Source organism: Stegostoma tigrinum, chromosome 25, assembly GCF_030684315.1.
Source record: "Stegostoma tigrinum isolate sSteTig4 chromosome 25, sSteTig4.hap1, whole genome shotgun sequence".
NCBI lineage: Eukaryota > Metazoa > Chordata > Chondrichthyes > Orectolobiformes > Stegostomatidae > Stegostoma > Stegostoma tigrinum.
Window position 1 is genome coordinate 37087964 of NC_081378.1, and position 17770 is coordinate 37105733.

At 39.1% G+C, this 17770-nt stretch overlaps 1 protein-coding gene across 2 annotated transcripts in view; it reads right to left on the reverse strand.

Moving 5' to 3' along the window:
- The window catches only part of lamb4 (laminin, beta 4), a 116534-nt gene extending 99057 nt beyond the window's left edge, over positions 1 to 17477 (reverse strand). The window contains exons 1-3 of one of the 2 annotated variants that reach the window (XM_048554077.1): positions 17411 to 17477; positions 13710 to 13774; positions 3937 to 4094 (exon numbers count right to left, since the gene is read on the reverse strand). In XM_048554077.1, coding sequence (XP_048410034.1) covers positions 3937 to 4094; positions 13710 to 13764 — 213 coding nt within the window. In that variant the 5' untranslated portion in view covers positions 13765 to 13774; positions 17411 to 17477. Of the gene's footprint in view, positions 1 to 3936; positions 4095 to 13709; positions 13775 to 17406 lie in introns of both variants that reach the window. The other variant, XM_048554078.1, reaches the window with a different exon arrangement.
- Between the last annotated feature and the right edge of the window lie 293 nt (positions 17478 to 17770).

Genomic DNA, 17770 nt, shown 5'->3' on the forward strand with positions numbered 1-17770 from the left:
GGTGGGGTAATCCAGTGTATTGATGCTGAAGGTGAATTTATAAAAATTGCCATGGATTCACGAATGGATTACTGAAACTTTTCTACCTGTTCAATCTTACCAAGTGGTCAATAATTTCTTTTTCAATTGTTTGCTTATAGTCTCTGTAGTCAAACTTCCAATTAACTCATGGGAACTGAGATAAAGTGTTCTTCAACTTTGCAGGAAATAACGATGTTGTGACAATAGAGGCTTCAGGCTTTTATCCAATGCAATATGCAATTTTGTAGTACACGTTGGCTTGTCAGTTTCCTGTCTGCCCAGGAGCCCCAATGATACAGTGCATGACTAATGAAAACATGAACAAACTTGTGCACAAATAATATTTTAAAAAATATATATGACACTAGTGCAAACATCTTTGGCACTAAATTAAACATGCATTCGGGAATTTGTTATGTAGCCTCAAATGGTGTGCCATTAATGACAGGTTATTAGTGGCAATTCTTTTTCTTCTGAAGGTCCGCCATAAAACTCTGGCTCTCTTAATTGGCGTAGAAAAAATGTAATTTTTCTAAACCACAAGTCAGCCTCATTTAATTTTACTTCAATGATTAGCCATTTTGTGAACCTGTTTTGGTGGAATATTGTTGCATTTTGGAGGCAAAGACAGCAATACATTTTGCTATGTTTACTTGAATTGTTTGATTTAATAAATCATGTTGTGGGATGATGATCAAAGCCAGATGTAGTACTTCATAAAGTGAAACCCAACTAACTTTTTTTTGTACGTTATGAATAAATTATGTTGGTCAAGTAGAAAGGATTATGTTACCGTACATAAATGATCTTTTGAATTTTTCTCTGCATAACCAGGGTTATGTGACAAGCAGTCAGTGAGGAAATAAAACTATGTTGGGATTTGAAATCAGCCTGATTTGTATGGATCTCAGTGGAATAGATTGAATCTGCTGAAAAGAAAAGCTGTTACTCCCTTTGCAAAAATTGATCGCAGTGTAGAATTTAACAGCTGATACTGAGAGATCTGATACTCCACATATCCTTTTATTGGGTGCAGATGAGGGTTAAGATTCATTAGTGAGCGCCCACCCCTCACGGGCTTTGAGATAGTCTGATAATGTATTGGAGGTTGCAAAATTTAGGTGTTTCTGAAGGCTGCTTGAAACAAGCCCTTTGTACAATTTAATCAGAACATGTGATGGACTTGTTTCACTCTTTTTGTTGTGTTTTTTAGCAGTCTAATCAATAAGTAATTTTTTAAAAATCTTAAGTTAAAGTATAAAGCAGAAATTGCTGGAAAAGCTCAGCAGGTCTGGCCACATCTGTGGAGAGAAATCAGGGTTAATGTTTTGGGTCCAATGACCCGTCCTCAAAACTTATGGTAGCTAGGAAAATGTAGGATTTTACACAGAACATAGAGTTGGGGGGTAGGGGTAAGGAGTAAACAATAGGTGGGAATTCAGTGCAAAGAGACAGAAGAACAGTTAGACAAAGGAATAGGTAACAGTAAGCCAACAGCTCTGCCTCAGAGTCATAGACCCACATTGCATGGAAACAGACCCCTTGGTTCAACTAATCAACACTGACTGTATTCCCAAACTAAATTAGACCCACCTGCTTGTGCTTGGTACTACCCTTCCAAATGTTTTCTATTCATGAACTTATCCAAATGCCTTAAATGTTGTAACTGTACCTGCATCCACTACTTTCGCTAGCAGTTCAGTCCACACATGAACCACTCTCTGTGTAAAAATGTTTCCCCTCATGTCTTTTTTAAATCTTTTTCCTCTCACCTTAAAAACACCCTAATTTTGAACACTCCACCTTTAGGAAAAGACCCTTGTCTATGTCTCAAGCTTGCTGCAGTGCTCCAGCTAAGCTCAGTGCAATCTGGAAGAACAGCACCTCGTTTTCCGCTTGGGAACTCGACAGCCTTCTGCACTTAATATTGAGGACAATTTTCGGGCTTGAGGCACATTTTCTCAACCCCTACACACCAGGCCTTGTTGTCACATGGCCTGCTGTTACACCATTGTTAGCCACTAATAGACCCCTTTAGCAACCATTCATTCTACTAGGCTGACCATTATCCACTCCTTTATCTATCCAACTGCTCTTCTCTCTCTTTAGTCTCTATCTCCATCTATTGTCTACTCCCTACCACCTTCACCCACTCTATCTTCTAGATTTAAAAAAATGACTTTCTCCTCACCACCATCAGTTCTGAAGAAGGGTCACTGGACCTGAAAAGTTAAGTTTGATATCTCTCAGTAGATGCTGGAAGACCTGCTGAGATTTTCCAGCAATTTCCGCTTTTGTTTCTGATTTTCAGTGCCTGCAGTTCTTTCGGCCTTGAATTCATGTGGCATTTCTTCAGATTGTTTCGCTCTGCCAGGCAGCCAGCCCAAATTGGATCTTTTCAAACTGCTTGAATGACCTTTGTTTCCCGATTGAATCTGCAGTTTACTAAAAGCATGCCCCAATTTTGGTCTTGCCGCACGTCTCCACTTTCATGCACTAAACTTTATTCTGTGCCCAAAATATTTGCATTGTGCCAACCTTTTATTTTGAAGATCCTTGTGATCATGCTTGTTTTCTGGTGGTTTATTTCCACCACGTTTTCTTCCCTTTCATAAACTGTACAGAAGGGATGTTGGCTGTGAGTAGGTATTTTGAGATGATAGAGACTAGATTAATCCTCGTGTTTCTCATGTCCAACATCCATCATCTTCAAATGATTTAGCTGTGTCAATGTTAACTAGGGTCAATGGCTAACAACCATGGCTAGCAACAGTGGGAAACAGGAATTTTCTTCAACTAAAGAACTGTGGATGCTAGAGATCTGCAACAAACAAGAAGTGAAATTGCTGGAGAAACTCCACAGGCCTGCTTTTTGTGAAGAGAAGAAGGGTCACTGGATTTGAAACATTAATGCTGTTTTCTCTAAAAGTCATAATCATGGAGCCATAAAGTCAGACAGCATGGAAACAGACCCTTCAGTCAACCAGTCCGTGCTGACCATAATCTCAAACTAAACTAGTCCCACCTCCTGCACTAGTGCTTGTATCCCTCCAAACATTTCTTATTCATACACTTATCTAACTCTCTTTTAAATGTTGTAACTGTACCCATCCACCACTCCCTCTGGAAGTTCAATCTCAGATGCTGTCAGACCTGCTGGGTTTCTCAGTAATTTATGTTTTTGCAAACCAGGTACACAATATTTCTAATGAACCTGTTCAGAGAAGTTTTTCCACATCTGTGGCCCAGGTTAGATTTGAACCTAGGACTTTTGGCTCAGAGGTGAGATCACAAGAGCCCTAGGAATCTATCTATTCAGTGTGATCAAAATCAAATGTTTCTTCATGAAATTAAGTTTCTGATCCCAGTGAAGAGTTTTAACACAATGAAAATCACAATTGGTGATATCAACAACAGATGCACTTCTAAACCTGGGTTTATTGCCACTCACACAGACAGTCAACATATTATCTCAACAGAATTGCTGATTGAATTTAAGAAGAGTCTGCGATGGTTATGATAGTGTTTCTGGATTCCCTCCACAGCAATTAATCCATTCCTAAATCTAAAAATTATCAGTGCTGGATGCAACATAATCAGGAACATTATTCATGACATTTTATACAATAACATAAATTCTTCAGCAAAGCTCCATTTTAGAATCCTCAGCCAAACTGTGAGAATGTCACAGTTAAATCTGGATCCATACTACCCTTATTTGTTATTGGGATAACAAATATCACACATATTGCCCAACCCGAATTAACCTGGAGAAGGTGATGGTGATTCACCTCTTGGTGTGCTGTATCATTGTTCAGTAATTAAGTTTATTGTTTGCTGTATGTTTGTGGAATAAGGTTGAATGCTAACACACAGCTTAAATTAAAATGAATGTTTTTAAAAGTCTGAACTGACCTGTAAGTGACTGAGGATACAGTATGTTTCAGGCCCATTCAGACCACAGGTTGAGGAAGCAGATAGCTGACTGCTACGGCCCACAAGCAGATCTCCAAGAGGTGGGTAACAAGACCCAGCAGTGCAATCCTCTTGAGCGTAGACAACATTTAGCAACACTGTAAGCACAACATGTAAATTTAGAAAAAAATACATACACAGTTAATTCTCATTGTAAGACAATTATTAATCAAGAAGTCTTGTGAAATTGAAAGAAATTAGATTGTTGCAATAAATTTGTGTTTGGTGGTAAGTATTTAGATTTGTAGCCCTGTTTTCAAATCCCTCCACATTCTACCTTACTCTGCCTTTGTAATTCCTGTGATTTTGTCCAGCCTTACAACTGTCTGAGATTCTTGTGCTGTTCCCTCTCTGGTCACTTGCTCATCCCTGAGGGTTATCCCTCAATAATCAGGAGGCATGCCTCCACCCTCCAAGGTGCTAAGCTCCAAAATTCCCTCTCTGCCTTTCTTCTTCTCGTTCCTCTTTGATAATGTCTCTTAAAATCTAGGTCATTAGTCAAATTTCTTTAAGTGGCTTGGAGTCAGAATGTGCATGATTTTCCTTGTGTGAAACACATTGGGATGTTTTACTGAGTCAAAGAAATTCTTTAAATAGAAGTCAATATTATTAAAGCAAAAAATAAATTAAAGTATAACGTTTATGTCAGAGGAAAGAAACTTCATCTGCATCTGGCTTGTGCTGTATCTGATTTAGAAATGTTTAATATTGATATCAGTAAAAAGTATGTTAGTGTTCCACTTAGCAACACTGAGGGAGAACATAGATGAGAACCAAAAGTATCAGTAATATTTAATAAACCATGTCTTCCATGAGCAGTAATCACCATCAGATTGTAGCTAGTTTTCTTTTATGTTCCTGTTAAAGCAGTGAGTTAAAACAGTTTGTAATTCCACTAAATTTTCCTGGCTAATCATTCAAGGCAAATGTGTCAGAACTCTCTGAATTCCTCCATTTGAACTCAAAACTAAATTTCTTCAGAGAGTTCTAGATGCCCTTTGGAAGTTTCAATTTCCTGGGCGATTAATGTATAGTTAGGTCCTGGTGCACACATTTTAGGGTAAGTCCATTCTCCGACTGTCTGGAGACCAGAAGATCTGGGCCAATGTGAATGATCAGATCCATAACTTTTTCGAATGCTATGGCACAGAGCAATTAATCATCAAACTGTGTGGATGTAGAAGACAGTAAGACTTTAGCTTTCTTTTAAAATGCAAATTTTAATTTTAAATAGATACATATCAGTCAGTTTCATTATTGTCAGAAAAGATAGGCGAGAGAATTATAGAGAGACATTAGGAAATGAATGTCATAAAGACCTGCTTACGTCAAATAATGATCCTCATCTGCTGTCTAGGAACTTGAAATTAAATTGTTGGAATACAGACATTTTTAAAACATAATGTATAAGTAATTTCAGGACAACCAAATTGGCCACATAATTTACATTACTTTACATTCCACATTAAAATGAAATGAAGACAGGAGTCTGCAAAACTGACAATTCCTGTGAAGCCCTTACGTCTCCTGCATCACTAATAATGCCCCTCTAGCAATAACCCAAGTATTCAACTGTTAAAAAAGGGCCATCGGCAGCTAATATCTGGGAGAACCAGGGCCCTGATTTAAGCTGGCTCACTAATCCACAAAGTTTCAAGAGAAACGTGGGTATATCACTTGGACCCGTACAGCAGCAGGATGTTTGCATCTTTGACGTCATCGATGCACAACTGGAAATGGAAGCCTTAGCTGCAAGCACTGTGCCACTGACAGTTGTATGCCTGAGGAATGCCTGCACTACATCTGCATTCAGTTTTCAGTCCTTTCCATATTTTCTTCCTGTTTCTGCCTTGCTCTTGCCTCTGCCCTCTTTCATCCTTTAGCTGCTGCCCTATTCGAGCCTTCCGGCTTTTTGTACTGTACTGCACTGATTTTGTGCCCCAGCTGTACTGCACTTCAGCCTATTTTTGTTTCATTTAGGCAATATTCAATTTTTTTCTCTGTCGTGAAAGAATATGTGTTCTAATCAAAAATAGATTAGCAATGCTTTCTTGCTGTTTAATTCCCTATTTACAGATCTGTACAACTGACTGCACTCACTGAAACTAATGATGCAACCAATGAGAAACTATCCCTTTGTGTGAATTCTCAGCCATCCTTAGTTGTTGCCCAATTGGTCATCAGTTAGTTTTCCACCAAAATTACAGTTGGTGCCATGGTGCATATTTGGCTTCAGCAGGGAATTTTACCGAATGTGGCAAACTTGTGTTATCTCCCACAACATAAGACACTTAGTATTGATATTATGGTATTAAAGAATCCAAAACAAAATTATTACAACCAACTATTAGGTTCAATCATTACAGTCCTCAAGCACATGAGTACCTTGGCTAATTGTAAGCTATTCATTTACATTAGAGGAGCATATTCTAGTAGAGTGTTATGTTTCAAGTGATCCTGAGAATTAGATCTTTAATCTCACTAAACAATTAAGATTCACTGAATCAGTAAGTATAATCTTTTCAAACAGAAGTCCTCTTGTGGTCAATTGAACAGCCAGAAAAGAGAAAAGAACTAAAACAAAAAAGGAAATGGCTGGAAAGTCTCTGCATGTCTCGCAGAATCTGTAGAGAGAAATTAGAGTTAACGTTTCAGGTCCAGTGACCCTTTCTTAGAAGGGTCTGTTCTGAAAAAGGGTCACTGGACCTAAAATGTTGACCCCTGATTTCTCTTCACAAATGCTAGCAGGCCTGCTGAGTTTTTCTGTTACTGCTTTTGTTTCTGATTACCGGCATTCACAGTCATTTCGGTTTTTTGTTTAGTGACCCTCTCCTTATCTAGTTGTAACAGGAGCCATGAATAACAATTATTTCTTCTGAACGTTTTCTGTCCTTTCACAGAAATGTAAGACTGTTGACCAATGTCTTAAGGTTATGATAATATTAAAAAGAGGAAAAAAGTGAAATAAAATAATAATGTTTCGAAAAATTGTTTAGGAATATGGAAGCATGATTATCTTTGGAAATACAAAATAGCTGTACTATAACATAGTTCAGAATAGATAAGGATAACAGCCTGGCTATCTTTTATAGCAACGGGTGGCATGGTGGCTCAGTGGCTGGCTCTGCTGCCTCACAATGCCAGGAATCTGGGTTCGACTCCAGCCTTGTTTGACTGTCTGTGGGGTGTTTGCACATTCTTCCTATGTCTGCATGGCTTTCCTCCAGGTGCTTCAATTTCCTCCCTCAGTCCAAAGATGTACAGCTTAGGTCGATTGGCCATGCTAAATTGCCCATACTGTCCAGGGATATGCATAGATTAGGTGGATTAGACATGGGAAAATGCAGGGTTACAGGGATAGGGTAAGGGGGATTAGTTTGGGTGTGATGCTCTCCAGAGAGTTGGTGTGGACTTGTTGAACCTCTCACCCTATATCATCCCTTCCAGCAAGGTGTCCAGGTCTTTGCCTGGAAATTTCCAGACAAATTTTCCTTGTCTGCCATGTCTTGAGCAAATATCAGGAACTGTGTGGAGCATTTCGGGACTGACGGACATTTCTGTGAAAGGACAGAAAACATTCAGAAGAAATAATTGTCCCAGGTGCAGAATGACCTTTTTGTTATGCCACAGATTTTGGTCAATTCAGGAATACTTTGGCAGTCTCAAGATGTTCTGGGAATGTTGTGTGGTAAGATGGTGCTGGAATCCCATGAGGTGGATGTCAAAAGGATGTGTTAGGTTATTAATGAGGCGAGTTTAATGAGACATGACAAGAAAGAGAGAAGACTACAAATGTCCCCATCTTCAATAATGGGAGACCACAGCACATCAGAGCAACATACAAGGTTGAAGCATTCACAATGATCTTCAGCCGAAGTGCCCGAGTCGATGGTCCACTTCGTCCTTCTCCAGGGGTCCTGAGTATTAGACATGCCAGTGTTCAGACAAATCGATTCACTCCATGCGATATCAAGAAACGGTTGTAACCATTGGCTGCTGTTGCTATAACCAGTCTGAGAGGCTGGGGAGCAGTGAGGAAGGCAGGCTAGAAGTGGCGATGGTGGTACATTAGCGGGCTGTAGGGAGGTGAGAGGTTGGGATCCTCAGCTGACTGGAGTTTGGAGCAGTGAAAGCTCAGAAGACTCAGGAAGGAGATGATAAAAAATAAACATTGTCTGATCATGAGGGAACTTGGGAATGTAGGACCAACAATAAATTTCTGTAAAAGCTGCAAGCAGTTTTGTGAACATTCAGCTAAACTATAGGCTGAGAATTCATTCAGCGCTGAATTTGTGAAACCTGTGGATCCAGCTGGAGATTGAAAAGGTATCTGTGATGCTTTCCTTCTTTTAACTAATGGGCTCCCCTGAATTCAAAACATTGCTGTATAGGGTCAGATTTAAAATGCTGGTTATTTCTGAGGCATGCAGTCTCATCGTAGTTAATTGATTATAAACTTCTGCAAAGGTTAGATGCCCATGTCCCAGCCCACCTCGATTAAAACTGGAAATGCGTGGGTGTCAGATTTTTACATCCCAGATCTCCTCACTTTGGTGGTTAAAATCCCCATCTGAAGTGTTTGCAAACTTAAAATAGACTGAAATGAAGAAACCTCTAGGACAAAGTGAATAGTGAGTTACTGGCAGTATAGATCAAATCGGCATGCTTCACCATGTTAAGAAAAGCTTTGGGAAGGAGTCCATTAGTATATATTCTCTTGAACATGGCTCAGCTTGTTCAGAACACTGCAATTCATCAGCAAAAAAATGCTATGAATATACAACTAATGTAAGGCTCCTGTAATGAGTTGCAAGAACTTTCATGAACATTCAACTAAACTACAGCCTCAGAAATCACTCAATGTTGATTTCCTAAATCAAGTTCAGACGTATCTGGCATCTGTGAAATGATTTCCTGCTGGTTCCAGTTGCTTTTTTAGCCTGAGAGTAGGGAATTAGGGGTGGGTCAGCGTCATAATCACCGTAAGTTTTAAAGTTTCTTTTCAGAATGTCAGCAGGCATACCTAGTGAGGTTATGCATCAACCAGAACCATGAACTTTAACAAGAAGTTTGCAATTCCTTTACTGGCATCATTGAAGATATGTTCTCCACAATGCAAATTCATTTCAAGGATTGCTGTAACCTCTATGCAGCGAATGCAGACAAACAGCCACTTAGAAAATGCTTGGCCCTTGTCAAAAGCCAAAAAAAAATGATGTTGAGGTGCCGGTGTTGGATTGGGGCAGACATGGTCAAGACGCCAGGTTTATTTTAAATTACAAGTTTCCAAAGCGTTGCTCCTTTGTCAGGTGGCTTCCAAGTTCAGGGTGGGTTTTACCATCAGCTGGGAAGTGGTTAGATTAGATTCCCTACAGTGTGGAAACAGGCCCTTCAGCCCAACAAGTCCACACTGCCCCTTGAAGCATCCCACCTAGATCCAACCCCCTATAACCCACACACCCCTGAACACTGTGGACAATTTAGCATGGCCAATCCACCTAACCTGCACATTTTTGTGGGAGGAAACCAGAGCACCCGGAGGAAACCCAAGCAGACACTGGGAAAATGTGCAAACTCTGCACAGACAGTCGCCTGAGGCTGGAATCAAAAGCAGGTCCCTGGCGCTGTGAGGCTGCAGTGCTAACTACTGAGCCACCTTGCTGCATTTTCCCAATGTACTTCTGTGCTGTGCAAATTCCTGTTGGACAAGTATCTAAAACAACACAATGTCTTCCACTGGCCATCTGAGATCCATGTGAACAACACATGAAACAAGTTGTCCCCTGAACAATCAATTTGAAGAATTGTAAATGAGCAACATGTATGTGAATTGGGACTTCTCAATTACTGAATTCATTGTCAAACCAGGCACAGAAAACCAAATGGAGGGGAAATAAAACTGATTAAGAGACGTGAGACTCAGGGGATAAATAAATGCAATTTTCCTTCTGAAGATCTCTAAGAACAAACGAGAACAAACACATGTGCAAGTTAATTTTTCAGCATCACAAGTTTTTTGATAGGAATTGAGACTTGTTACATTTATTACACAATTCAAAGGCTGATATTCAAATAGAGAAGCCCTAATATGTCTGGTTTAATTCATTCTCATTTGTGAAATGAGGTAGTAGCTGCAAGCCAATCAAAGGGTTTGACTGAGAGTCCCTTGGCCAGTGTTGTTTTTGAGATATTTATGAAGGGATGTTGGAGGCTGGATAACTACTTTCAGATTTCAGTGTTCAGATGTTGTGTGCAGATGCTACAAGTCGTCTGATTTGCATGGAATTTTTGTGGATGTGATGGTGCTTGTTGTTAACCTTGTTATTTCTATGTAAAATTTGACCCTTAATTCACGCTACCACACCCGTAACTCAGTGACTTCAATGGCTTTGCTCTTCCCAGTCTCTGTAACCTCTCTCAGATTTACTGCCACTGACATATCTACACTTCACCAAGTCAGATGTTTTCAACACTGCTGACCTTCTTTACTTGATCATCAGTGGCATTGCCATAGATTGTTTAGGTCTTAAGCTCTTGAATTTCATTCTGAAACTTTTGTCTCTTTATCTCTCTCACGTTATAACAACCTATCTTCTTAAGCAAGCTTTGATCATCTGCCTTTCTGTCTCCTTAAGTGCATTGATATTAAATTTGGTTATACAATTTGTTTTTCTTTATTCATTCATGGGATGAGGGTGTTACTGGCTGAGCAGCATTTATTGCCCATCCCTAATTGTCCAGAGGGCAGCTAAGAGTCAACCACATTGCTGTGGGTCTGGAGTCATGCGTAGGCCAGACCAGGTAAGGAAGGCAATTTCCTTCCCTAAAGGACATGACTGAACCAGATGGGGTTTTCCCCTCTGACAATCGGTAATGGATTCATGGTTATTAATAGATTCTTAATTCCAGATATATATTGAACTCAAATTCAACCATCTGCCCTGGCAGGATACGAACCCACACATTATCTGGATCTCTGGACTAACAGTCCAGCGATAATACCACTAGGCTGTCATCTCCCCTGCTTACAATGCTTTATTATGTTGAAGGTTCTATGTCAATGCAAGTGTCCACTATTGTTGCCCACACCAAATAGTCTTGTATACAGGAAACCAGATTCTTTCTTTCTCTTTCTATTTGGAATGTCTGATTCTATTTCCTCCGCACAGAATGGCTCTGGGTATAGTCAATAAAAGTCTTCAACTGACCTATTCCTGCTGCCAGTATTGCATGCCTAGATGTTTATAAACTAAGGAGCAATAAAGTTTAATGTTAGATTGCTCACTACAAAATTTGTTTTATGTTGCCACTCTTTTGAAATATTGTAAATTAGTTAACCAAAGTGGAAAGTCTGCAATCCTTTGGCACATCCAGGTTATTTTAACACTTTCCAGTCCAACCTGTTGGTATCCAATTATTATGAATGCAATGTTTTACAAGATTATCACTTGGACCATTGCTCTAATACAAAATGAATAAAAGAATTAACAGAGCCATGTGATCTGCAATAAGTTCTGCCTGACCTCCCACCTGGGTTGGTTACTGTGAAGTTTCGAGGTGGCCAGATCAATAGCTATTGAAATATATGTGCTACACTTCAGACCTGAAAACAAAGGCATGAGCAGCTAGTCCAACTCAGGGAAAATTTTCAATCTCCAAGTTGTTTTGAGAAAGTGGTCTCAACGAAGTTGGAATTGAGAAGAATCTTAACTGAAAGCCTAGGTACTGATTTCTCTTCAACCCAAGGAAAACATCACTTGATTGATAACATTTTCTCTCTGATTTGTCAACTGTGAAATGTGTATTTGCAGAAGAGAAAGAGGTTTCATGCACTTACAGTTTTGAGTGTTGATGCCGTAAATGTTCTGGATAATTTCAGATTTACACAGAATTATAGTAAAAGCAATTCTTTTGAATGAATTGCTTTTCTTTTCCAAAACATAAAGCTTTCTCACACATATTATCAATACTATAGATTTCACTGAATCATTATAGAGTGCGTAGTGGGTGAATGGACATGGAAGTACCACAGGTTGGCATTGAAAGTATCAGGACCCATGAGTGGGTGTAGGGACATTAGTTGGCATGGGGAATGTGCAGGGAATGTGGGAGTGAAAGCTAGACCACTGTTCTACCTCTCATTGGTTTATTGTAACTAAGACGAAAATCAAAAGCACAGAGACAGGCCTTTTAAACAGCTTGACTCGGCACACAACCGCCCTCGTGGCTGGCTCCAATCTCCTCCCAGTGAATTGGGCCCACATCCAGTTACCTGCTGTTGCTGTAGAAAAAAAATCCTGTCTTTGCAAGCACTTTCTCCTGTGGTGGGTGCACTGAGCCTGGAAATTTTCCAACTGCCTGCCTCAAAAGTGAACATATGACTCACTAATTTAGAAACACCAAAATAAATCTTTTATGAACTGTACAGTTTATTACAGGAATATTAATGCCTGTTTCCCAATGAGACCATTCCACCAACATTTGTATCCCTATCCTTGTTAGGGAGACTGCTGCATGTGGCAGTAGATGTCCAATTTATCTTCCTTTTGTTAACTCTTTTTGAGACATCTTTGTGCTGCTGGGTCAGAAAAATAATCCATATTCGTAACTCAGGATGAAATGGCAATCACTGTAATGAGCGATTTTAGTGTTGATGAGCTGTACAGCGTGTTAGCAAGTTCTGACATGATTAAGCAACAAAGTTTTAGTTGTTATATCTGTGGTGAAACATTAATATAATTTGGCAGCTATATCTCACACCTTCACAGATGAACTTAAGTCTAAATAGTCCAAGAGTAAGTAGTTATTTATACGTTATCATGTTAAAAAAAGATTGTGGAGCTAATTTCCAATTAGGTGTTTTCATATTGCTTAGGATTTCATGATGGCAATATGTAAGGCTTGTTGTTGCACCCCTGTAAATGTTTTACTTTTTTTGTATTTTCGTTTCATTCTGCTTTGTGGTCTATTTAGTAGAATCAAACTATTTCTAGATATTCTGCCAAAATCATTTTGTGGAGCACGGTTTTATTTCGGTACCCAGAATATTAGTGTGGTGGTGCACTGAAAATTGGGATGCACAACTTACAGCTCCTTTCTTCCCTGCTGATTCCGTACTTAGTTACATGATTCCTATGGAGAGATTTGTTGCATAGCCACCAGGCACAGGAACCTTGGCTAATTTTACTGCCCTTTATCCCGAGGTATTGAGGCCAATTCTTGTGCCCAAACTTTTGCCCCAGTGTGCTTAGCTAGATCAGCATGCATTGGGAATCATACTGAGGACATTCTAGCTTGTATTTGTGAAGAAAAGGGCAATAGCTTTCACTCAGGCTTAAGAGAGGAGAAAGGAAACATTTCAACACTTCATCACTTCAATATTGTGATAAACAGAAACAGATACAGTGATTCAGAGATAGTAAGAACTGCTGATGCTGGAGTCAGAGATAATGCGGTGTGGAGCTGGAGGAACACAGCAGGCCAGGCAGCATCAGAGGAGCAGGAAAGTTGATGTTTTGGTCAGGACGCTTCTTTTCTGAAGAAGGGTCCTGACTTTAAACATCAACTTTCCTGCTCCTCTGATGCTGCCTGGCCTGCTGTGTTCATCCAGCTCGACATTGTGTTATCTTTTATAACAGATGTATTGATGATCTATTGCCTAAAAATGAATAAATCTATCACCAGACATTGTGAGACTTTTTTGCCATACTCACCAAGGAATGTGAAAATCTGTAGCCTCATCTTATTTTTAGTGCGACCATATGTCATGAAACTTTTTCTGAATTGAAAGCATAAAACAAGATATTATTGACTAACTATAACAAAGTGATTTTTTTCATACCATGACCAGAACCAGAAGCCATTTAAACGCTACTGTGCATATTTTGAATAAATACAGCTTGACTGTACATAATTGAGAAACCTGTTTGCGATGCCATTGGTTTTATATTCTGCCTCTAGTACAAGGAATCAGGGTTTGTTATGTAAATGCATAATAATGTAAATACCATCTCTCTTTCTCACTCTTTCGCCCTCCTCTCCACCACCCAACTTTCCCCACATCCTTTCTTCCTCACCGCGTTGTCTGCCTCATCTCCCTTCCTGTCCTTTTTGAATGTGACTATGTGGCTCAGTCACTCACTTGCTTCTAAGCCAAGAGATTGTACTTTCAAGTCCTGTTTCAGAAACTTGAGCTCAAGATCTAGAGTGACATACTCCAGTACAATACCAAGGAATTACCAGGGATGCTATCTTTTGGATCAGGTATTAAACTGGTATATTTCTTGCCCTTTCAGTTAAAGGATCCCATGCCATTATTTGAAGAGAAGCAATAAGTTATCCCTGATGTACTGACCAATATTTGACCTCCAGTCACTAAAACAAATGATCTGGCTATTATCATACTGTTTTCTATGGTATATGTAATTTGCTGTCATGTTTCTTATATTAGAACAAAAGCCATTGTTCAAAAGCAATCTCATTAGATATAAGAGATAGAAAGAACTGTCAGTGTTGGCATCAGAGATAACACAGTATGGAGCTGAAAGAACACAGCAGGCCAGGCAGTATCAGAGGACCAGGAAAGCTGATGTTTTGGGTCATGATCTTTCTAATTCAGAAAAAAAATTCTGAAGAACGGTCCCAACGTGAAACGTCAGCTTTCCTGCTCCTCTGATGCTGCCTGGCCTGCTGTGTTTCTCCATTAGATATAAAACACTTTGAGATATACTGAAGTTGTGAAAGGTGTTCCAGAAGGTAACTTGTTTTTGGCTCCACTAACTCTTTTGTCTTCTTTAGTTTGCTTCATATGGAAGGTGCTTTTACTCTTGATCCAGTGATATATTGATGAGTCATACTGTAAACATCGTTCATCTGTACTTTCTCCCTCAACATCTTTCATCGGAAATTACCAGCTCCAATGTATGTTTGTTCCACTAGAATTATGCACCCATCAGTGTGACAACTTCACATATGTTTCCATTATCAACGTGGATTTAAAAACAAACAAAAGGTAGGCATTAAAATAAGGACAAGCCGCATGACTTTAAACTTTTGAATTTTGTTTTCGTATTATCCCTTGCCGTTTTCTATTTCTTCAATGGAAGACCAAACTTGGTATTGATTTCATGAAGCATATTGGCGCGATAAAATGGAAGGTAATGAACGAAAAGATGGTGAATTAATGAGGTCAGTGGAAGAAATGTAAAATTGAATTCTGACTTTATTGCATAAAGTCAAAATCTATCCCAATTCATGTAAGTACTAAATAACACCTACTCATTTTAGAAACGTATATCTAGGTTATCTTTCTTATGCATGCCACTGAACCATAATGGCAAATTTTCGAATTCCTACAAATGTTTGTTTTGTGGGACAGGTGAATGGTACATATCAAAAAGTCTGACTGGTTTCTTCATCTTTGAATGCTTTCAAAGACCTTCGATATTGGCATGACTTCTTCAGTATAAAGGATGACATTATAGACTGCAGACAAATTTCATTGCAGGTTGAAGTATGAAAGCCTGCAGTCAATTTGCGTAATAACATAACAGTTGAATCCAAAGTAGTTAGGCTTTGAAATCTGAGCATGATTTGCAAATGATTCTTTGTTTATTGATTGTTTGAAAAACCCATTTTACCCACTGTAATTATTAAGCAGTTGAGTTATTTATATTCCGGCCTCTGCATACTGTTATGGATTTGTGGTTCATATAATCCTGTGAATGATAGCTTTATCATAGTTCTGGTGTAATCTATTTTAGTAAATCTGTTTTACCAGAACAGGGTGGCATGCTGGCTTAGTGGTTAGCACTGCTGCCTCACAGTGCCAGGCACCTGGGTTTGATCCCATCCTTGGGCAACTGTCTGCATGGACTTTGCACATTCTTCTCCATGTCTGTGTGGGTTTCCTCCAGGTGCATTTGTTTCCTCCCACAGTCCAAGATGTGCAGGGTAGGTGGCCATGCCAAGTTGCCCCGTAGGTGGGTTAGTCAGGGGAAATTCAGGGTTAGAGGGATATGCTAGGTGGGTGGGATGCTCTTTGGAGGGTCAATGTGGACTCAATGGGCCGAATGGCCTGTTTCCACACTGGAGGCTATCTATGACCTATGATCAGAACAAGTTGTCCCTGTAAAAACAAAGCATATTGTTAAGAGAGAAAGTCTGACTGTTGCCTGGACAACTAGCCAGGTTTACAGAATAATCTAACAAACCCCATCAAGCCTTCTGACTTTGTTTCAGGAAGACAGAGAAACATGGAGTAAAGATAATCCAAGATGTTTTGGTTTTTGGGGAGTGTGGGGATTGCTGGAAGTGCAGACCTATGTTTCCTGGCCCTCCAGGAAACAGAAGGAAATATAATTTCACTTGTAATGGAGCTGATCTGATTCCAACTCTGCTTGGCATCACATTGGCTTGGCGAAGAGGCTATGATGGTTTTGTCATTCAGGCCTTGATTTAACGTTGCTTCAGGGTTTGATAAAGTAATTTGACTTCAATCTCCATATTTAAAGAGAGACCGCAATAAATTCCATGAAATGTCCAGACCACCCACTCAGAAGAGGCTTAAATCATCTTTTGAGGTGTCCATTGGATTGATGGGGATAAGTCACTGCCACTTGAATGGCCTACTGTAATTTTCTGCTCGGTAAACAGAGTTAAACTTACACCTAAATACTTGGCCAGTATTTCTCAATGCATTTTAGCAGTCAGGAATCCTCTAATCAATTCTTAAATACAGATGTTTTCTAATAAATTATGAACATATTAATAATCCTTCTTTCATTATGAAATAAGGGAGATGACAGCTCCAGTTTATACAAAAAAAGGGCAACATTGAAATTCATATATAACACTTTTGGTAATTTACTACAGATATCACTATAGGAACTGAGATGCACAACATTTTTAAAATTGACAACAGCTGCTGCAAGAGTTTTCAGCATATGTTCTGCAGACACTATTTTCAGTAAAAATCTACATTCTTCCATACAATACCACCTCCTCTTTTTATTGAGTTGGCTAATAGTTTAAACAAACTGCATGATATGCCATTTATTACATTTTTAAAAAAATGAATCTTATACAATGCAAGGTCCTCACGTCTGCAGCCAGCTGTGTAAAATGACATGACAATAATCCAAATACATGTGGAGTTTTACAGATATTTACAAATGAAAACACAAAAGTAGCTGATATATTAATCTTTTAAGGTGAAAAGTGTGGCAGGATTGTAATAGCGATTTAGTTTAGCTTGAGCTATGAGAACCAATATCTTGTGTGAGCCATTTATTGTGAAGGAAAGCTGATCAATCTAATGCAAGGTAAATGCAAACATAAAGCAAAACTCCGAACTAATGTTTACAGAAACATCCATTCTACTTAGAGGCTTAAAAATATAATTTTGTTCACCTACTTTGACTTCTCTGTACTCTTGTAAAACGCGTGTCTTCACCAGGTAGATGAAATGCAACAAGTAAAAGCAAACCTGAGATATGTTCAAATAAAACTTAAAAAAAAATTGCCCTCGGGCACCTGGGTGTGGAGGAAAAAGTATTTAATATCAGAATGTTGACTTGTAAAGAATTCGGCTACAAGCTGTCTCTTGTGGCAGTCTTAACAACATAGAGAGTCAATAAATTTTAATTTTAGGTGTTAGACCAATTGTTTATTCACAAAATAAAACAATTGATCCCACTCAAGTTTAATGTTGCTATGATTCTATTTCATTAACAAGCAAATACAGTAATATATCCCAATGTGCTTCAAAGGTGGT